The 22,155-nt window shown below is 55.0% G+C and overlaps 1 protein-coding gene across 4 annotated transcripts in view; it reads left to right on the top strand.

The window, feature by feature from the left end:
- Positions 1 to 22,155, top strand: part of FAM53B (family with sequence similarity 53 member B) — a 112,433-nt gene that overhangs the window by 14,186 nt on the left and 76,092 nt on the right. For all 4 annotated transcript variants that reach the window (XM_061162863.1, XM_061162864.1, XM_061162866.1 and 1 more), the window contains one exon: positions 19,353 to 19,619. In XM_061162863.1, coding sequence (XP_061018846.1) covers positions 19,542 to 19,619 — 78 coding nt within the window. In that variant the 5' untranslated portion in view covers positions 19,353 to 19,541. Of the gene's footprint in view, positions 1 to 19,352; positions 19,620 to 22,155 lie in introns of those variants that run through there.

The following is a 22,155-nucleotide window of genomic DNA, read 5'->3' as shown; positions in this document are numbered from 1 at the left end:
TGAGCGCTGGGAATATCTCTTGAGTGCAGGCCCATCCTCACAGGCTGGACCCCAGGTCTCCTGTTCTAAAGCCTATCTCTCCTCCACACCCCATGTCATCCCCCATCGTGGACCGTGCCACCATTTGCAAGAGGAGTCTCTTCCTTCTCTGGACAGCACCCCCCCTCACCCCTGCACCCCCACCATGGTCTTATCATGGCCTGCGGGCAGAGAAGTAGGTTGGTCTGTGGGTTGACATTTAAGAAAGCCTACTTGATGGAGCTGTCCCTCTAAATGTGTGGTTGTGGTACAAGAAGGCTTCGTTTGTCCCAGGCTGTTTTGAAATCAGAGGCAGGAAACCCCCGTCTCATTTCTGTATCTTGCATAGATGTCATCAAAACAGAATCCTGTGTTCTGTGCGGGAGTCGTGATCGAGGAAGCCAGCCATGTGTAGGTGTCAGGGCTCCAGAATTGTCTCTTCCATCTGCTGGCTTTACTTGGATTTGTTTAAAGAACTTGGCGTGGAAGCTCCCCTTCCCTGATGCCCCACTGTGGGAGAGGCTGGAAGGGAGCCCTCCCGGGGAGGGTGGGGCAGACACGGGCGTCCTCTGCTCCCAGTAAGGCTGCAGCTCGCCCACCTCTCCGAGCACGCGGGTGTGAAGGCAGGCCTCTGCCGTTAGGGATTGTGAGCATCACAGTGCTACCCTGGTGTGCTCAGGATTTCAGACAGTCTGCGCTTTCTAGTCCCTTTTAGGGCTTCCTCTAAGTCAGAACCAGCCAGGAGGGATACAGATGGATATGCGTGACTGTGGGGTGCTCAGGGCGAAGCCACCAGGCTCTTCGAACCGAGATGAAGTATAGTTGTCTGGGTGACTTCGGAGCTTGAGTAGTCAGCATCCTTGAGAGCAGAGGCTGTGCGCCCACAGTCTGGGGGCCAGATGTGGTCCCCTGGCAAAGTTTGTTTGGCCCCCAGGGAGCTCTAGGCACTTCTGCGTTTCTTGACAACATTTAAAAGCTGGGATTGTACAAAGAAGTCTAGATTGTCAGCTTTTTCTGACACATCAGAAGATCTTTAGTATTATCCTGGGTCCTCTTCCCCCCTCTCCCCTCCACAGCCAGGCAAGGGTAGCCAGTCATCCAGCCCCCTGGGGGCTCCCTGCTCTGCATCACAGTTCCTGCCCATCGGGCTTCACTTGTTTCTGTTCCCTGTTTAGCTCTGGAAGATGTTTGAGATTGCTGGAGCAGACATGCCATGCAGAAGAACAGATTTAGGGTTTCTGGTCCCCTGGGTTGTATGGTTCAAGGTGCACAGTGGTGGAAATGCCAAGTGCACAGTCATTCCCTCCGTTAACTGGCTGCTTGTGCCACCTGCAAGGAAGCCGACAGAGATGAGCCAGGGAAGTGCTTTGTTCATCCCCCTGGGGCTTCCCTCTGGCTGCTCCTGCTGAAACTGCCCGCTCCACCCCCAATCAGCTCCGTGAAAAATGACCCTTGACTCTTGGAAGCCAGTCTCCACCCTGGGGTTCCCTCCGGTTGCCCTGCAGATCGTTTCTGTCCCCCGCAAACCCCCTACAGTCACACTCAGTTGCTTCACCCAGTTTAATCTTCTTAGTTCAAAAGTGCTCCCATGATTTTAACAGATGAAGTAGGATTTTCTTTTTTTAAACAAAGATTTAATCTCTAAATTATCTTGACAGGCAGTCTAGCTGCCATGTATCAAGTAGATAACTTCTGCTGGTGGTCGAAAGAGAAAAATTTCTCAGGGTAAATGAGAACACGCTTCTCAGAGTCTCTCAGCTTATTCTTTTCGACAGAGACTCAATGAACCAAGTGGAAGCAGAGAGCCTCCAGATCGCAATTGCTATTCTTTTTTTCCCCAGGAATTGAGTTTTTCTTCTCGTATTCCTCCAGGTATTTAGTATCAGTCACTCCTTTCATTTACTCTCTTTTCTTCAACCCCATTTTTTTCCTCCTGTTGTGGCAAATATTCTGCCTCCCCATCTGCCTCCTCCTTCCCTCCCTGCCAGTCCATTGCATGCCTGTGGGCTTTGTCCAACCCCCGACCCCCCAGGGCCAAGACTCCTGAGAAGGACCCCGAAGGCCCTGCCCCCACTGGAGTTCTTGAGAGCATTCTAGGGGCTGCTAGAAACTCATCAAGGACAAGCACTGGGTCATCTTTATCTAAGTCCCCAGGTTCTGTCCCAGATGAAGTGCTGGGGGTGGGACCTAGACCTTCTACCCCTTTCTGACCTCATGGACATTTGCGTGAGACTCAAACCAGTCCATCCTAAAGGAAATCAACCCTGAATATTCATTGCAAGGACTGGTGCTGAAGCTGAAGCTCCAATACTTGGCCTCTTGATGAGCTGCCTCATTGGAAAAGACCCTGATGCTGGGGAAGATTGAAGGCAAAAGAAGAGGGCAGCAGAGGATGAGATGGTTGGATGGCATCATTGACCCAATCAATGGACATGAATTTGAGCAAACTCTGAGAGATAGTGGGCTTCCCAGGTGACGCTAGTGGTAAAAAACCTACCTGCCAGTGCAGGAGACATAAGAGACGCGGGTTTGATCCCTGGGTCAGGAAGATCCCCTTGCGAAGGGCGATCCCTTGGCGAAGGGCGTGGCAACCCACTCCAGTATTCTGGCCTGGAGAATCCCATGGACAGAGGAGCCTGGCAGGCTACAGACCATAGGGTTGCCAAGAGTCTGACTCGACTGAAATGAGCTAGCATGCACGCTAGGAGATAGTGAAGGATAGGGGAGCCTGGCATGCTGCAGTCCTTGGAGTCACAGAGTCACATGACTTAGGGACTGAATGACAACTTTGATGGACCCCATTTTTTTCATCTGCAGAATTGTCCTCCCCTCCCAAGTATCAGGGTTCTAAGGACTAAATCAAGTAGAACATTGGTTTTCAAACTTTGAAGGAGCATCAGACTCACCTGGAGGGCTTGTTAAAGCCCTGATTGCTGGCCTTTGCTCAGAGTGCCTCTGTTTTACTCGGGGTGGGGAGTGAAACTTAGCATTTCTGACAAGTTCCCAGGTGGAGCAACTTGCTGCTGGTTCTGGGACCATGACTTTGAGAACCACGGCACTGGTAACCATGTTGTTGAAGGAGGCTCCAGCGTCCACCCCAGCAAGGGTGTGGTTCCCAGCCAGCGACTCCGATGCCTGCCCTGCTTGCGATTCTGATCCCCTTTTTACTTTTCTTGCTCTGCAGAGGTACATGCAAAGCTTTGCATCTTTAAAAAAAAATATTTATTGATTTATTTGGCGGCTAGGTCTTAGCTAGTTGTGGCACATGGGATCTTTTGAGTTTTGGTTCCCCAGGTGGGTTTATTTTACCCTCTCTCATCAAGGAAAGGCCACACTTGGGTTGAGCTCACATCTGCACGGAGATGCTGGGTAACCTTCCTCCTCGTGGGTTGTTCCCTTCACGGTGTGTGTGCTCGGCACCTGCTTCCCATGACTTTGCAGGTATCAGTCTTGAGGCGGAGGCGCCCTTTGACTCAGGTGTCCTGAAATCAGTCTTCTTGTCAGTGGCAGCTGCCCGCCTGCGAAGACGGATTTCATCTTTGGTTTTCCGTTGTCCCGAGTGAAATCTGAAATCACTGCCTGTCTCCCATCTTTAGCCTCAGATGGAGTAGCTGGAAGTGATGGCAGTCACCAATCTTGCCTCACTTTGTGGTTTTCCATGCAGTTTTGTTCTGCAAAGGAGTGTCCACTCCCCCCGCCTCCGCTTCCACCCCTCGAAGACCAGGGGGACAATAAAGCAGTCATGGTTTTGAATGAAGCGTTTCTGTGCTGTGTCTGGGGCTCGCTTCTCGCTGCCCCGTCCTCTGCTGTCCCCGGACCCAGTCCCCCCGCAGCTGAAGCACACGGGTCCTTGTGCTTTTGTGCTTTCATAGGCACGCAAACACGTGGTGAGCGCGTGCTCGGCACATGCCTTGATCACATATTTGTGACTCGGGAGTCCGGGACGGTCGTGACATTCTCACGTGGGGCAGGACGTGGCCGCTCCCCCTCCCCCGGGAGCAAGCACAATCGCTGTATTGTCTGTGGGCGGCCGGGCTAGCCGCGTGGGTCGGAGCCGGGCTGCCGGCGCGCTGGGAGAGCAGAGTAGCTGTTTCGCCCTGTGTACCTTCCTGCTGCCGTTTTATGGAAGGGGGTGGCATGGGACGCCCTGCCCGGCGGGTGTCCCTCGTGGCTCAGCTGCTGGCCTAGTGTACCCACCCGCCGAGAGCTGGAGGGGTGGGGCCGGGCCAGGGGAGGGGAGGCCAGTGCAGCTGAGGCCGCCCCTGGATGGCGGAGCCCCCACCCTCCAGGGGCTTGAGAGGGCTGCGGGCATCAGCTGTGCCCATTTGGGCAGCATGGGGCTCCTGCTGCCGAAGCAGGGAAGGGCCTCACCTGCCCCCAGTGCCCTGGCGTATTGGATGTGTCACCAGTTGGCTGCTTCTGAGGATGCCCTCGCCCTGTCTCCATGAAGGCGGACTCCTGCCGCCTCCTCTAGGACACCTGCCCAGACCTGGACCTCCCTCTCTGGGGCCACAGCTCACTCATGTCCTGAAGCGTGCGTCTGCCGCGGCACTCGGCCTTGTTGCTGTTGTCCAGTCGCTTAGTTGTGTCCGACTCTTTGCGAACCTGTGGGCTGCAGCACGCCAAGCTTCCTTGTCCTTCACCATCTCCCGGAGCTTGCTCAAACTCATGTCCATTGAGTCAGTAATGCCATCCAACCATCTCATCCTCTGTCGTCCCCTTCTCCTCCTGCCTCAATCTTTCCCAGCATCAGGGTCTTTTCCAATGAGTTGGCTCTTGGCATCAGGTGGTCAGAGTATCGGAGCTTTAGCTTCATCATCAGTTCTTCCAATGAATATTCAGGGTTTATTTCCTTTAGGATTGACTGATTTGATTTTGCAGTCCAAGGGACTCTCAGAAGTCTTCTCTAGCACCACAGTTGGAAAGCATCAGTTCTTCCGCGCTTAGCCTTCTTTATGGTCCAACTCTCACAACCATACATGACTCTTGGGAAAACTGTAGCTTTGACGAGACGGATCTTTGCCAACAAAGGGATGTCTCTGCTCTTCAGTACACAGTCCTAGGCACTGTGTATGGTCATAGCTTTTCTTCCAAGGTGTGCCTTGCGGTATACCTCTGTGAGTGCCGGGTGGTGTGTGAGGGCTTGGCTAGGTCCCTCCGCCTTCCTCTCTCAGCCCCTGGCACGGCCAGCCTGGGCAGCGTGGGACGGGGGACGCGGCTCCTGTTCCAGGAGGAGGAGGCACAGAGCAGGGTGTGCGTAGGACCTGCCTGCTGAATCAGCCCCTCAGAAGCTGCCCTTTGTTCAGGGGCACAGCATCACGGGCATGTCTGACTTCTCCCCGGCGGTCCTGCCCCTTGGCCCTCCTCTCTCACTGCGCAGGCTGCCGGGCCTCAGGCCTCCAACTTCTCAGGGGCCGCCGGCATTTGGGGGTGCTGCCTCCCCGCCAGCCCTGAGTGCAGTCAGGTGCTTTCTCCTAAAAGCTGAACTTGGGGGGGAAAAAAAAACCACAGGGAAGGACCCTGGGCTGAGGTTTTCCTGGGATTGGGTGTGTGAAGGGCCGCCTGCCAACCTGCTGGCCCGCCCAGGGAGCCTCCTAATGGGTATTTGCAAGTTTCCAGGAGGTGAGTGGTATCAGAGAGAGTGATTTTGTTCCGACCACATGCTCAGCTCCTGCTCTGCTGCCGTGGAACCCAGACAGCTTTGAGCCCGGCCTCTCTGTGGACCAGGAGAACATTGGTGCGGTGCTTCAAATTAGTGCCAATAGCCCAATTTTGATAGCTGCAGGGAAACCCCACAATCAAGAGAGGTGTCAATAGCTTTTGGCATCAGGAAAGCTGTACACCCGACTTAACGGAGCAAATGTGTGTTTTTTGGTTTAGCAAATGTTTCCCTGAGCAGCTGTCCGTGTGAGGTCCTACGACTCGGGGGACCATAGTGGATTCTCGCCCTCCCGAAGCTCACAGTCCGCGGGGGAGACGGACACGCTGCCTGTTCATTTCATGCCCCTTTGATTCTCTGTCTATGGGGTGGGCGAGGCCTTCCTGGAGGAGGAGACACCTGAACTGAGTCTTAAGAGCCGAGGGTCGTGAGCTCAGTTGGAGGTGGACGAGGCTAAGAGGTGAGCAACCAGAAAGTCCAGCGTGAGCAAAGCTTGGAACACGTGGAACCGTGGGGGGTGTTTGGGTAACTACCGGCAGCTGTGTGTGTGTGTGTAATTTTTAGGAACAGACAATATATACACTTGGTACAAACTCAGCTGTGGAGAGGAACTCTCCCCTCCTCCATCGCTGTCTCCCTGGTCTGCCTCTCCTTCTCTCTCTGGAAGAGCTTCTGTTGCCTTCTTCTTGTTTATTCTCCCAGAGATATTCCACTGATGTGCAACCATAGGTAAATATATACAGAATTTTGATTTTAAACATTTGTTTTTTTTGCATAGGACATACCTTCAAAGTTCAAAACATGCAAAATGGTATTCCTTGAAGAGCCTCCTCCCCACTCTGTTCTCAGCCACCCTGTTCCTCTCCCTGAAGGTCCCTGATATTGTTTCTTTTGCATCCTTCTATCTTACAATTACATTTAGTTTTGCCCAGATAGGAGCTTGCTGTGTCCACTGTCTTTGCTTTTTCACTTAGCACTAGACTGGAAGATGGTTTCCTCTTGGTACCTATCAAGTCTTTTGAAAAACTGCATATTGACCCTAGCATGGATGTCTGGGCAGCTGTTTATCCTGTCATTACTGTTAGGCAGTTAAGTTGCTTTCTCTCCTATCTATGCTGAAGATGCATATTTTTTGCACCTGAGCAGGACTAGTCTGTAGGGCAGATTAATTTGGCGTCTGAGGCTCAAGGGGAAGGCCGCCTTGTTGACAGTAGCATGGCACAGACGTTTGCCCAAGTTATGTTTTTGCTCTTGTTCCGCTTTGTGGAAGGCAGGTGACTTTTAAATTGGGTTGTGCTGAAAGTTTGGGGGAGAAACTTTTATTCTGTTGGTGCCTCCCGTGTCTGACCCCTCTGAGAAGCGGGACCCACTGTGGTTGTGTGAATGCCACTGATCCTCGGGTGAGGCCACACCAGGGGCCGCAGAGTGGCTCTGCCAGCCCTGGCTGCTGGGGCCTGGGGGGTGTGAATGCCACTCTGGGCACGCGATGGGCTTTGTGCTTCATGAGCATCGTTGCTCTAGCGAATGTTCTGTTGATTTATTAATAACTGATGTAAACAAGAATCTGCTCAGGAAGAAAACCTCCCCCTGCCCAGGGGTGAGAGGGGGGAGGCACCAGCATGGCTTTGCAGGCACCCCATAAAAGTTGTGATGCCCAGTTTTGAACTCTGGAAGGCCCAGTTACGTTATCTTGTCTTAGGGGTGAGAGAGGGGAGACCCCAGCGCAGCTTTGCATGCACCCCATAAAAGTTGTGATGCCCAGTTTTGAACGTACCCAGCTATGTTATCATGTCATTTGTCTTTTAAAATGTACTCCGCCTCTTAGTGTATTTTACTTTCTATTTCACTCATGCATCAGTTAATAATATTTACTTCTCTGGACAGAGGGCCTGTGGCTTACCTATGTTTTTGTCTTCAACGCCTGCGGACACCAAGCAATCACTGGACAAGGGCTTGTGGAGTGAGTGAGCACAACCCTGTCCCAGCCGGCTTTCCCGGGAGGACCACCTGCTGTTAACCATGCACCCAGCGCACCTGAAACTTGGTTTTGGTGTCCCAACGCTGACCTCTGACCAAGGACCTGTTAAATTCCATCCAGTCTCATCTTGTCCTCTTGCTCGGTCTGACAACTTTTTTTTTTTTAAAAAAACAAAAGCTTTATTATTGTTATTTATAACTGAGCACGTTGATGATTTACACTCACCTCCCCGGGGCTTCCTCCTGGCCTAGGAGGTGGGCATTGACCCTTCCTGCTCTTGCCCGCTTGGCATCTCCTCCAGAGGAGGCTCCTGAGCAGGGCCAGGTCCCTTCTATGTGGGGCGAAGGCCAGTCCGCCCGCTGGTGGGTGTGGGAGGTGCTCCGAGGCCTGGCTGTGGAGTTTAGCTGCTGACTTAGTGAAATGCACTTCCTGAGGGTCAGACAAGACTGCACCAAAGCCTTGATCCGCTGGCCCCGATAGGGGATGATGACAGTAATGTGACAATGACAGCAGCCGCTGGCTTGTCTGGGGGTTTTCAGGTACTTTTAAGGGTATGTTGTGGACAAACGTGGAACGAACCTGTGTTTCTTCCCGGGCCCGAGCCATTTCTGACAAAGGAGGTGGTCTCTTCACCTCTGGAGGTTGGGTTAAGTCTCTCAGGGCTATTGGAGTCGCCCTTAGAGCTGTCAGGATACTCCGGAGGCCCTGCAAGAGTTCAACAGGGCTTCTCGAATTGGGTTGGCCCTGCCGCTTCCTCTTTAACCCCCTGGAGGGCTGTGCTCAGGAGGCCGGTTGTCGCATCCACCCAGGCGCTTAGAGGAAGTGGAGATGGGTTTGCAAATGAGGCGCCCCTCCCTTCCCCTGCCCCACGCCCTGCCGGAAGGTGAAGCAGGAGCTGAGACCAAGGCTCCCTGCCTTTGGTCCCTGAGCCATCCTAAGTCGTTCAGAACCGAATCTCGGCTCTGCTGTGAGTTCGGACCTCAGCCCTCCTCCCACCTGCTGGAGAGTCTGGTGCCGCCTGTGCCGACCAGCGGCTGTTGTTCACAGGCAGTGGCTCTCTCCGCCTCATGCTGATGTCAGCTTCATCTTGGTGGAGTTGGGCCCGCCCTTCGGAAGCCCCCCCGGGAGGCACCAGAGGCACGGCTTGGAGAAGTGACTGCGAGGTGCCCCGAAGTTCAAGGGTACCTGTCGTGACGATGGACCCGGAAGAGTTTTGTCTTGGCCGCTGCGGGCGTTCTCCAACGTGCGGTGGCGCCTTGCAGCACGACGGGAAGAGGGGAGGGCGGAAGCCTCGGGGTAGATCGGTTAGCCCGGCTGATTCATTTCTGCACCAGACCCTGTATCACCGGTGGGTTCAGGAGGGTGAGGCCCCTGGTCCCCGAGATGAGGTCAGGGTGTGACCTCTCGAGCGGGCGGCAGATGGGAGACCTGGTTCTCACGTCCCTAGCAGTCCTTTACCGTTGCGTCACCTCCCGTGTTCCGGGGTGACACTTGTGATACCGCGGGGGGCCCCTGAGATCGAGAGGGGCTGCCTCCCAGCTGTGGCCCCAGTGCTGGCTGCTGGGGGGGACTCCATGTGCTCCGCTCGGCAGCCGGAGATTCTGTGAGGGCAGGGCTGGTGTGGCTGGAGCGGGTCAGGACCGCTTCTCCCTGCCCGAGCCACTCCTGGGCCGTGCCAGCTTGGAGGTGTGCTCGCAGCCTGGCTGGGGCGGGTCCTCCGGCCCCCCCCAAAATCCACCAATATTTTGCCGAGGGGGAGACTATTCCTTTGCACAAGGTAAGAGACCAAGGTGTGAAAACTGGTGAGTGACTTAACTTCCTGTTCTGCCAAGAAACTTCCTTCATCCCCGAACGTTGTTAACGTCACTGAAAAGCACCAGGTGCCCCCGCTGTGCTTAAGGACGGAGCTTGGAAAATGCGCTTGTGCAAACACCCCGGTTTGTACCCGTAGATCCGGAAGGGTGGGGCCAACCCTCACTCCCCAGCCCCAGAACCCAGGCGTCACTGGCCCCTCAGGGAGTATCGGGGTGGCTTCCTGCTCCCCACTCAGCCATGCAGAAGGTCACGGCTCAGGTTTGCGACGGCAGCAAGTGAGAATTCGGCCTTTACTGTTGTCCGGGTTTCCTGGGATCTTGAACGCTGGAGGTCGGGTCCGAGCAGGATGGGAAAGGCCGGCCAAGGCCCGGCCGCCAGAGCGTGACTGCAGGGCAGGCGTCAGCCCTTCCCGCCTGCCCCCAGCTCCCAACGCACCTTCAGCTTCCCTGATCGAGTCACACACTCCCCCGGGCTCCCATTTTCATGATGCGGGGAAGGAAACTGAGTCTCAGAGAGGCCGCGGGACCTGGCTGAACCACACAGCTGGGGCTCACTGGGCAGACACGGAGCCCGCGTGGCCCAGGCTTCCAGGCGAGGGGACCAAGGCCACGGTGGGGAAGTGAGTTGGCAAACGGGCTGGGCTAGAGGCCAGGCCAGAGCCCACGGCGCCCGAGCCCCACCGCCTTCAGGAAGAGGCCAAACTGCTTGGGCCACTCTGTTCTTGTTTCATTTTTTTTTCTTTCTTTCTTTTTTTAACCCCTCCTCTCTTTTGTTTCCTTAACCGTGGTTTGATTACATTCACTGTACTTGTAAATAGGTCTGAGCAAAGAACAGGTCATGGTCGTCTTAGGCTAAGTGGCTTAACATGCAGTAGCTTATCTCGGGGGCTCCGGCTCTGTCTCCCCGTCCTCTGTTCTCTGCCTCACCCTGCTCTGGAGGAGAAGGCGGTGTCTAGTCTGTGCTCCCTCAGTAAGTGCTGGTCCTCCAACCCCTCCCCCGCCCCGCCCAGCCTTCCTTTTCTTCCTTTTGAGTTCGCTCCTCTGACTCTAGTCCATAGGACGCTTTCTTCTCTCTCTCTCTCTCTGTCTCAGGTTTGGCGGGTTAGAATGACTCCAGCGAGTGCTTATAGGAAACTGGCCTGTCAGTTATTTCTCATGATGAATGGGCTCTTGACAGGTCACGCATGCAGCTGGCTTCAGTTTCAAGAAGCAACTCAGGCTGTCTCGTTCCCATATTCAGATTTGTTTTGGCTCTGGGTCTCAACACTTTCATGTCCCTGAATAATGTTCTTCCTCCCCCTCCTCTTGAAATGCTATTTGCTTAAAACAAAACAAAAAAAAACCCAGCAGATCCCTCCAGCACAGTGAGAGTGACTGTGTGAAGTCCCAGGGAATGGAGTCCCAGTTTGGTTCACCAGCTCATTCAACCGAAGCAAGGGTTTTGCTTGCCCTCCGTGAAGACAGCCTCATGAGGGGGCCTGGGCTGCTTTGCTCAGCGCAGGGCACGGGGTGGGTCCCTCTCCCGCTGGGTGGCGTGGTTGCCCATCCTTCCCCCAAGACTGGGCCTTTGGCGGCTTTTGACTACCTGGAGGTCTAGTTCAGGGAATGTTGATCGCCCTAGTTACTGCAGAAAACACCCCCAAGGTCACACCTTACTCTGGGAGGAGGGATCAGAGATGGGGCGAGCGTGTTGTCTCTAAGGACAGGAGGTGCTTTATTCTCACAGCTCAGCCCCCAAGAGTCCCGGGCAGCCATGAGTCAGCTGTGTGGTGTGTAGCCAGGCCGTGCTGCCTCTCTGAGCCGAGTTTCCTCACCTGCCACAGGTGGATGGGAGCCCGAGGGACCGTGAGACTCAGTCATGGATTCGAGTATCCGGCCACTGCACCTCCCAGCGAGGTGAGCCTGTTCTGTGACCTGGCAGCCAGTTTCCACGCGCTGGAGGAGGGCCCCCTCTGTGCGTGAACTGCGCTCACCTGGGAACCTTGGTCCCCGGGGCCCCTCTTCAGGGGCCCCACCGTGCAGACCCTTCTTTCCTTAATTCCCCACTGGAGGGGGCCGACTTCTCACAGATCGCAAAGCTTAGCAAAGTAGTACGCACGTCCCGGGTGCCACGGCCTGCCCGGGACTGAGCCGGGAGTGGAAGCTGGGAGTGATTCTGGACCTTGCGTCCAGCGCTCGTCCCCCAGCATGTTACTGCCTCCGCGAACACCGATCAGGTTCCTGCTGTCGGAGGCGCTCTGCTAAGACCACAGGAGGCCACAGGCAGGTCCACATCTGGACGAAGCGCCTGGAGGGGAGGGCTCCCCGGAGCAAAATGGACTTGGAGAGAAGGGCAGGGTGGGCCGTGGGAGCCCAGGGAGACGGGGGCCGATGGACTCAGAATCTGATGTAGCAAGGAGCCGGCACCACTCCCCTAGGCCTGGGGGCACCCTGGCTTTCCTCAAAGGCTCTTCACCTCCACCTGGCACCCGGCACTGCGTTTAGGGCAGGGAAGCAGTGCCTGTATGCTTTCACCCCCACCTTCCTGCCTCCCCACTCCCTGCCTCGGTGGGACCCCCAGTGCCAGTTCCAGCGTTAAGTCCAGAAGATTGAGGTGTGGCCTGGGGCACCTCGGGAAGAGCTTGTGGAGAAGGGATGTCTTGCCAATCCAGTGTCTGTGCGTCAGTATCTGGTCTGTTTGAGAAATCAAATATTTGTGGGATAATCGTGATAAATGTTAACAGATCTTGGAGTAGAAGCCTCGGTGGTTAAGACAGAGATTTTGGAATCCATCAGACGTGCTTGAGTCCTTGTTTCACCCTTCACAGCTGGGTGACCCTGGGCCTCAGCTTGTCTCTCTGTAAAATGGGAAAACAGCAGTGCCCACTCAAAGGGCTGCTCTGAGGACGTGGTAAGCCTGGGGGCCTGACTGCTCTGGTGGTTCAGACGATAAAAGATTCCACCTGCAGTGCAGGAGACGTGGGTCTTTCCTGGGTCGGGAAGATCCCCTGAATGCGGGCATGGCAACCCACTCCAGCATTCTTGCCTGGAGAATCCCATGGACAGAGGAGCCTGGTGGGCTACAGTCCATGGCGTCGCAAAGAGTCAGACACGACTGAGCGATTAACATTTTATTCATGCTCTGTTAAAAGTAGACCCCACGTCACCTGTTAATTTCCACAAACACAGACCAGGAAGCCACTGGGAAGATGGTGGATAAAAGGTTACTTTTTTGCTGTCTGTTCCCTCTGCTGTGGAGTTGCCTTAAATCCGTGATGTTTGGTGCCGAGCATGTCCTTGGTGTTCAAGTATTGACGTAAGAGGTTTCATCTGTCTCTGTTTTTCTGTCAGCGCATTGCAGGTGGTGAAGGCCTCGCTCTTTGATTGGTGATTTTTCAGTAGGACCTGAAGACTTGGGAACCTAGGCCAAGGGAGTTAGTTTAAGCGTTCCACCAGCGTCTGGGAAACACATTCTCTGGGCATGTCCTCTTATTGAAACTGCAGACTCTTTCCAGTATCAGCTCGGTCTGGGAAAGTATAGGCTCTTGATAAAAGCTCCTAGGCAGCTTTTAACTTTTTATCCTTAAACTCAGATGCCTTTGCTACACAAGCCGCAAGCGAAAGGCCTCACCAGGCAGATTTAATTCCCGTCTCTTGGCAGAGGTTGACCGTGACTGCGACCACAGGATTCAGGCTCTCCTCTCCACCCTTCCAGGAGTTTGTCATGGGATCTGGCAAAAGGCCGCATGGCCCTGAAAGATGCACTTCCTCAAACGTTCATAAATTTGCTTCCAGAGCCTGCCCACAGATTGCTTCTGTCATACCAGCAGCTGAGAAGTCACCAGAGTTGAGAAGTGCACGCAGCCTTCTCCAGGACCTTGCACAATTGCTGTTTCTCTCCCATTTCCTTTGGTTAACGGGAGGGGGAGGGACATGGAGCTGTGAGAGGAACGACTTGCTCAGGCCATCAGGAAAATCACTGTCAGCGGCCAAGGTTATGTTTAGGTTTTGCTCCGAGTCCTGTGTTTGGGGTGGTGAGATATTCTCCTGCTATAAAACTAACTTGTACAAGTAGTAAACACAGGATAAGGATATTAAAAGAAGGAAGCATTTAATTGGGCGAGTTCCAGTGTGGTCAGTTTCTTTTCAAAGGGTAGCTCTTCAAAACGCATTACAGAAGCGTTTGGTAAACTCCTACAATCTTCTGAAGAGTTATATAGAATTTGAGAGTTTACAGAACTTGTGTGTGTGTAGAAAGGAATTTGGTGTGCAGCGGGCAGGGCTCCCACTCCCCAGAAGCTGAGCGTCTCCAACCACAGTGACATCAGACAGCTGGGTTCAGGGGCTTGCGGATGCACAAAGGCACATCGCAGGTTGCAGAACAAAACCAAGAGAGTTGCTTGTTAGGAAAGGTTTGTGTGACAAAGCCAACTCATCCCCTGTCCATGAAGCGTCCTGAGGAGGCAGACCTGGATTCACATCTCGCCATCACCCCTTCTAGGCTGCAGGATCTTGGGCAACTGCCTGATTGATTTTCCCGGAGCCTTGGTCTTCTCATCTGGGAAATGGGAATCCTGTTAGCAGCAACAGCTGTTCGTGGCAATTAGATGAAATGAGACGCGCCCAGCCTGTCGTTGGTGCTCTGGGAGCTGGAGGCGGGAAGCACAGCGGTGAAGGGGTAGGTGGAGGAGGATCTGGAGCCAGGGTTCCACGGGGCTGGGTTGAGGCCTCTTGTGGACCCCGGGCAGGGCCACTTGGCGCCCGTTGACCACCCGTAGGTACCCTGGGCGGTGGGCATTGATGTCTGGGGCCTTCTCTGTGCTGCACTCTGTTATGTGCCTTTGCTTAACCTAATTCTCCCAGCAGCCCGCAGAGCAAAGGTGTTCTGACTTTGGTTTTAAAGATGAGGAAACTGGAGTCAGGTGACTTGCAGGGTGATGGCGAGGCGTGCCCAGTCCCTCAGCACGCGTCCTGTGTAGGCAGTAGCAGCCACGTGGGCCCCTTAAAAAAGTTTTTTTTTTTAATATGCCTGTGCAGTGTAACTCACTCTTTGGTGTTTGGTTTTATGAGTTTTGATAAATGCGTCGATGGAGTGGGCTTTTTTACATTTGAAAGTGTGACACCAGGAAGGGACTTCCCTGGCTGTCCTGTGGTTGAGGCTTCGCCTTCCAATGCAGGGGTTGAGGATTTGATGCCTGATCGGGGAACAAAGGTCCTGCGTTCTTCATGGCCAAAAAACCAAAACAGAAGCAATAACAGAGTCAATAAAGACTTTAAAAAAATGGTCCACATTAAAAAAAAGCCTTTAAAGAAATAAAATTTTGACACAAGAAAGCATTTCTTTTTCTTGCTTCTTTTGTATCTCTACGAGATGATGGATGTCTTCACTAAACTTGTGGTCATCATTTCATGATGTATGTAGGTCAGACCATAATGCTATACATCTGAAACATACACAGTGCCGTGTATCAATTTATATCAATAAAACTGGAAGGAAACGTTTCTTTTTAAAATTTGAGATCATTGTAAATTCACATGTAGCTGTAAGAAATGGTAGAAAATGCTGTGTATCATTCACTCAATTTCCCGCAGCAGTTAACATGTTGCAAAACTGCAGTGCAAATTGCAAACAGGAAGTCAACACGGATGCAGCTGAGATGCAGAACATTTTCATCACCTCGAGGGTCCCCACCTTTTTCATAAGCACATCCTCCTCCCTCTCCCACCTGCCTTCCCAAGCGCCCATCCAGACCACCAGCAGCAACTAAAGCTAGCCTTCCATTCTGTCCCTTTGTCATTTCAAGACTGTTACATAAATAGAGTTGGGCGGTAATTAACCTGTGAGGATTGGGATTGTTCACGCAGCATAATTCCCTGGAGATTCATCCAAGTAGGTATCAATAGTTCGTCCCTTTCCAGTGCAGAGGGGCATGTCTGTTCCGCAGTCTGTTTAGCCAGTCACCCGTTGAAGGACATCTGGGTTGTTTCCTGGTTTTGGCTGTTATGAATAAAGCTGTTATAGGCACTCATGTGCAGGGCTTTGTGTGAACATAAGCTTGCATTTCTCTGGGTTACGTGCCAAGGAGTGCGCTCGCTAGGTTGTATGGGCGTTTCTCGACAGGGCTTTGAAGGATGCATTTGGGATGGAGAGGCAGGTCGGGTGGGGCTTTGCTGCAGGCGGGCTCCAGTGGGATGCACAGGCTCGGGAGCTCACCCCTGAGACCCTGGGTGGGTTACTTCATCTGTCTGTAAACTGTTATCAGTTACATCTGTCGTGTAATCGGTGAATATAAAGCACCTGGTACACAGTCAGTGCTCAGTAGAAGCTGTTCTTGATACGGGCTCAGAGAAGACCGAGCAGGCCAGGGTAGGATCTGTGCCCCACAGATGAGCTCAGCAGGTCTTTCCCTTGTCGCTGGACTCCGGGGCACCTCCTCCTTACCTCGGGTGGAGCTGTGCACCCTGTAGTCCCTCAAAGGTCAAGTTCCTGGCCCCGTTCTCAGACTGGGCTCTGAGTCCCTGGACGGGCATTGGCATTCCCCAGTGAGCTTGGCCAGGCCCATGCCACGGATCAAAGGAATCCCAGGGAATTCCACATGGTGCCAGGCTCTGCTGGTCTGGATTTGCCTCACAGGGTCTGAGAATGTGCCCAGATTATTTCAAAAGTTGCTACGATTCAGCCTGGTTCCAGAAACGTGTGAAGCTCTTGGTGTAGTCAAGACACCCTGCTAGGTGTTGCAAAGGATTCAAGAAAGCAAACAAAACGACTGTTTCAACAGATCAACCACGTCAACTCCCAACTCCTTGGGGACCCTCCCCTGGCTGCAAGATGGAGCCTGGCATCAGCACCTTTGGCCTGGTGTGACTCTTGTCTTTCCAGCCCCTTGTCCCACTGCTGCCCTTCTCCACGGACCCTGTGTGCCCGCCACCAGTGGGCTCACGGCCCCTGCCCCCACCACATGCAGGCCAGGCTGCCGGGCTTCCGTCATGCTTCCCTCTTCCCAGTTGCCTCCTCCCTTCCTCTTGAAGTCTTACCTATTTTCTTTTTAATCAAGAAGGTGTTAATATGTTTACATGTGCTGGATGAAATACACAAACAGCACATGCGTGTGCATGTGTGAGGCTATACACTCAAAGAGCGCCTTCTCCCCCTCCAGGACCACGTGGTTATGGGACTACACTGTACTCCTCTCCTTGCTGTTTTCGTTTACAGTGAATCTTGGAGAGAGTGTCATGTCGGCACCACTAGAATCACCTCATTAAAACTGCGGTGCCGGTGACGTGGTGGTATTCGTTTACATAGCGGCCCTGTGATTTCTCTCACCGGCCGCCTGCTGGTGGCCGTCTGGGTTGTCCCCACTCCCGGGCTCTTCCAGCTGTGCTGTCATTGGCCCCTGTGCAGAGGGGTCTGTTTATGACTCAGCCCTGCCCCCTCCGCTCCCCGCTTCCTCCTGTCTGCCTCTGGTATAGCTGTGCTGCCTGTGTTCCCAGTACTGTCTTTCCACGACTCCTCTGAGGACAGGGCTTGTGCAGGACCTTTTTCAGCCTTCCAGCGCCTGCTGTGTTTACTGACTGCCCTAGTTTCCAGGAATACACGGTCCTCTGGTATTCACCGATCTTGCTGCCTCTGTGTACTCCGACCTTCTGTAGGGGCTCTGCTGGGAGCAGAGACACGAGAGCCAAGGCACCTGCACCACCACCTCTGTCCAGCTTTGTGCTTGGTACATAGTAGCGGCATCAGACGGGGTCGCTTGTTTCCATGGTGATAAGACTTCCACAGCATCTTTCTTACTGTTTTCACCACAGGGATCGACCATCATATAGCCAGTCCCCTCTAGATGGAACATTAGCTTTGAAAAGTTTTAGCTGTAAAATTCTGCCTTTAAAAATTATTTTTTTGAGAGGACAGATGGTTGGGTGTCCATTGCTGAGAAGAGATCAGGACTCACGGGCTCCCCCGTGAAACTGGTGGCTGTGGCTACTGTTGATTGAGCAGTTCTTCAAACGAGCTAGGGCTTCTCACCATGCAAATAGCTTGAATTCGCATTTTCTCATGGTGCAGCCGTCTTCTGAGGCAAGCTCTGGTGGCAGTCTTCTATGGCGAGAGGAAATCGAGGTTCAAAAAGGAAGTAACTTGGCAAAGGGCACTCAGCACATTTTAAGAGGTGGGATTCCGGGCTCAGGTGTGCTCGGCTCAGGACTTGAGCTTATAACCAGTGAACCCTCCTGCCTTGCTAGGAAGAAGGGCCTGGGGAGGGCGGGTCACCCTGGGCCTGGGGCGATGGTTGGCGGCCCCAGAGCTGAACTGAGGTTGCACCCGGAGAGGAGTCGGCCGCCATCAGGCCGGGTCTCTGACTCCGAGCTACACAAAGGGTCCCTTTGATGGGGGGTGGGTCCAGGGCACCCTCCGGGCGCTCTCCTGCACACATTCCCCCCCCCCCCACCCCGCCCCGGCCCCTGCTCCCAAGCCAAGTGTCCCGGGGGCTGGCGGGCATTCCTGGCTCGGCTTCCTGGCCAGACTCGGAGGAGTGATCTGAAATTCTTTGCTGGGCCAGATGATACTTGGTCAGAACGTGTGTCACTTCTAGATGGATGTGGCTTTGAAACAGGTCTCCCAGTGTGACCTGGGGACCCCGCCGGGCCTCCCTCCCGAACAGTCAACCCTTTGAAAATGTATTGATTTCCCCCCTCCCCTTCCCTGCGTTTGCACTGTGGATGAACCTTGTTTTCGAAGAACAGTAGAAGGTAATTTTCCCGTGCTTGCCAGCTGGCCCGTAATTGAGCAATTTCAATAACACCCACTGTAAAGTCTAATCGAAGTAAACAGGAAAATATGATTTATGATCTGGACAGCAAGTAAATACCAGGGTGCAATTAATTTTTACACAGAGCAGCAGATTCTAAAACATTTTCCTGCGCTGACCAGTTTGTTTTTAATTATAGATTAGGAGCTGCTTTTTATGTATTTATTTTATGATTTTTATTGGGGTTTTTTTTTTTTTTCTTTTTGATGGTAATCTCTTTTTGCTTTGATGGTGATGGTTCCATGGATCTCTGTGACTTTCTCTGAAGGTATAATCTTCAGAGGGGTGGGATGGAGACAGGATCAGAGGAATTAATTTCTAAGGAGTGATTCTCCCAATGTGGCTGCAGGCTGCACCCTTTGAGTGTTTGCTTGGTGGGCGATGACACTGAGTCGGGGAGATATTCTGGGCTGTGTAGAATGGTGATGAGAGAGGGTCCTGCACTGCTGGGAGCTCAGAGGGGTGTGTGCAGACCTTCCCCCACCCCCCATCCAGGGCCATGGCGTGTTCTGGCTCATTCTGTGGAAGGAGACAGGTACAGAGGCTCCTGTGCTGCCCACGTGTCACTGTGGGAACGTGATGCTTCCAAGGACAGGAAGCACGTGCCCTCGTAGTTCTTCCAGTAGCTTCTGTCCAGACCTGGGTGGAAAACAGGAGTCACTGCTGGCTGCCCAAGGGCCAGCAGCATGGGCTTTGACTGTGGGCTGGGTGTGCATCTGACATCAGCCAACCTCGGGCTGTCTGTAGGGCCAGCTCCGCCTAGGAGGTCACAGGGCTTGAGCACACTTTAGGGGTGCAGCCCTGTGACCAGCCAGACCCCGAGATCTGTCTTAAAAAGGTGCCACGGCTGAGCTGAGAGTCACTGCTGTGCCCACCAGGGTGTTGGCTTTAGGGACGCTCCAGGGCTGGCATGGGGACTCCCAGGAAGCTGATTCTGGCCTTCGTGTCCCTCCACCGACCCCCCCAGAAAGCATCTCAGTTCAGTGGTGAGGCGGTTCCATTCCCCAGCAGGGTCCCCACCTGGAGGAGAGGGGCTGTGTTTCTTGGGCCCCCCATCTAACGTGGTCCTGAGTCTCTCTGCCTTTCTTTTATCTTCCCAGAGAGCTGACCTCACTCTGCTGACCTCACCTCCACTTCCTGGAGGAGCCCCACCCCGATGGGGAGCAGCCTCTGCTGACATCATTGCCCGGGAGACGCCCTAGGAGGTCGCCTCTGCCCCGCTCCGTCTGCCCACCTGAAGATGGCTCGTGCTCACCCTGGGCTGGTGCCCAGCGCCTGAGGTCCTTACCATGGTGATGATCCTGAGTCAAAGCCTCGACAAGCAGAGAGCCGACCCCGTGGCCTGCAGGACCTTCAACCCTGAGCCGGTAAGGACCTGGTAACCCCGTTTGGAGGCCCGCTGTCCCGGTGGGGCTGTGGACTGAGCAAGCAGGCTTAGCAGACTGAGTCCAGAGGGCCCGCAAGCAGAGCTCTGGTAGATGTGGCCACCAGGGCGGCAGGGTCGGGTCACCCAGAGCCCGGCTTTGTCCTCACCAGCAGTAAGTATCTGGCCCAGGTGGAGTCCTCCAGCTAGTGGTGAGGGGAGGCCATCCCCCACCCCCCACCCCCCCTGCCGGTGAATAGTACCAAGCGGGGCTTTGCCGCCCCTGCCAGGCCAAGACCCACATCCCTTCTGGTCTCCACCCGCTAAGGTAGGTGGTTTCCAGTAGGTGGGGGGTGGTACCAGGATCAGGCCAGACCTCCAAAGGGCAGTCGGAGTAAGAGCTGCCATCTCAGAGATGTCAGGAGTGGGAGCTGGTGGAGAAGGAGGGTGTGGCCTGGGGGCCCGGGTGGTGGGCCCAGTGCTGGCCACCCTGCACAATGACCAAGAGGGTGGATGAGCTGGAGCAGAGAGGCAGGGAGCCCGGCCTTCTTAGACCAGGAGCAGCACGGCCTCCTGGGCCTCTTTCCAGCCCTGCTTTCTCAGAAGCGGGTGGGCTGCACCGTGCCGAGGAAGCAGGAAGCAGTCCCACTCCGGCATGAACACTCTTGCAGTGGTGGGCTTTGTAGGTGGTCCGTCCCCAGGCCTCTCTGCCGCTTCTGTGGGCAGGGCTTGGGGGCACCCTCCTGGCACCTTCACAGCCCCCTGTGAGATCCCGTGTTAATGCCTCTCGTGGCCATCCTCCCCCGTTACGTCCCCAGCACCCACTTCGAGAGCGGGCAGGTGGGTCTCAGGTCCTTGTAGCAGCTTGTGAAAGCCACCAAGACCCTCATCCACCCTGCAGGGCTTCACTGGGCACCTCGGGCTGGAGGAACTCCGCAGGATGAGCCGGTGTCCATCCGTCACCCCTGCCTTTTCCAGTTTGCTTTGAACGTGTCTCTCCATAGACTCGCTCCCATCATTCCCGCCGCTTTGCCTCTGGTCCCGCCTGCGTCCTCTCTTGCCCGGACTCTCATGGGAGCTGGCCCCTGCTTCTGGCTCCTGCAGCCTCTTCTCCAGCAGCAGCAGCTGCAGGAGATGCAGGTCAGAGCGGCCCTCCTCCACTCAGACCGAGCCTTCCACCAGCTTCCCTCCTCTCAGGCCGAGCAACACGCCAGACCCCCACTTGGATGGATGGGGGCTGGAGTACCCTGGCCCCTGTGACCCCTGGGTGCTCTCCACCACTTTCCCCCCCTCAGTCTGCACACGCCTCTCTGGCCTACGTGCCTTGGGGCCCGTGCGCTTCTTCCGTGGCCTGGAACACCCCCCCGAGCAGGGCTTCTTCCCTTCTTCCCGCCTTTTCTTGGGCCACTGCTCCCCTCCCTTCCCACGTGGCCTATGTCCCCTTTCCCAGGGCTTTTCCCTTCCTGGGCACCACCCATCTTCTTCACGTTTTGCTCTTGTTCACTGAGTTGACTCCTGCCCCAGAATGCGAGCTTCGCCAGGCAAGGACTTGTGTCTCTTTGGCTCCTTGCCGACCACCCCAGTGCCGGGACCTGGGCACGGTCGGTGGTCGGTGCTCCGGGGACCTTGGCGGATGGAGGGGACGTGGGTTCATGCAGCCAGGTTCTCAACTCGGCTTCGTTGAGTCCCTTCTCCTGTACTCAGCTTCCTAGCTCGGGGGGTGCAGGTATGCGTTGCTCCGTTTTCTGCTTGGGTGCATGTTTTCCTGGTGAAATGAAAGTACCGCGTGTGGAGTAGCTGTAACCAAGAAGAGACGGCTCTCAGGGTGCAGGCCTCCTCGAGGTCCCAGGGGAGCCCCCGTTCCTCCCCCCCCATTCTGGTTCCAGCTGTGCTATTGCTTCTGTCGCCGCTGAACTTGGTTCCATCTGGAGGTGGGCCGGCCTGGGCTTGGCTGTGGAGCGGGTTCCGGGGCCCATGGGCCTGTGGTCAGCTGGGCCGCTCTTCCAAGAGACAGGGCCCGAGCCCCTGCCAAGGAGGAGGCCGGCCTCCCAGCCCTGGGCTGGGGAAGGAAAAAAAAAATTCTTCTCAGAAAAAGAAAAAGGAGCGACGAGCCAAGGGGAGCAAACGGCCACTGAAGGGGGCCCGGCAGTCGCTTTTGGAGAGGGGCCGCTCCTGTGTCAGCCCGTGGGCGCGTCACGGGCCTGCCGGGTTCTGCCCTCCCGGTGGGGTGGAGGCACAGTGAAGGCGAGGGGACCAGGGCCTGGTCTGTGTGGGGCGCCCGCTGAGGTGCCCTGCTGCGGGGCAGGGGCTTGTCTGGCCTCCACCTCCCCGACCGACAGGGAAACAGGGCGCCCAGGGGCAACAGGCGAGCAGGACACAGGCTTCAGGTGCAGGCCCCGTCCACCACCAAGGCCTGCACACCTCCCCTCTACCCGACCCCTGAGCTGCCACTGGCCTGGACTTCCTTGGGAAGAAGCACGGGCCATAAATAACCAAAGAAAGAACCCCCCCAGATAAGACCAGCCGAGTGATGACAGCCT

Source organism: Dama dama, chromosome 15 (genome assembly GCF_033118175.1).
Source record: "Dama dama isolate Ldn47 chromosome 15, ASM3311817v1, whole genome shotgun sequence".
Taxonomy (NCBI): Eukaryota; Metazoa; Chordata; class Mammalia; order Artiodactyla; family Cervidae; genus Dama; species Dama dama.
Note: the sequence above shows the minus strand (reverse complement) of the source record. Positions and strands in the feature narration are given on the sequence as shown.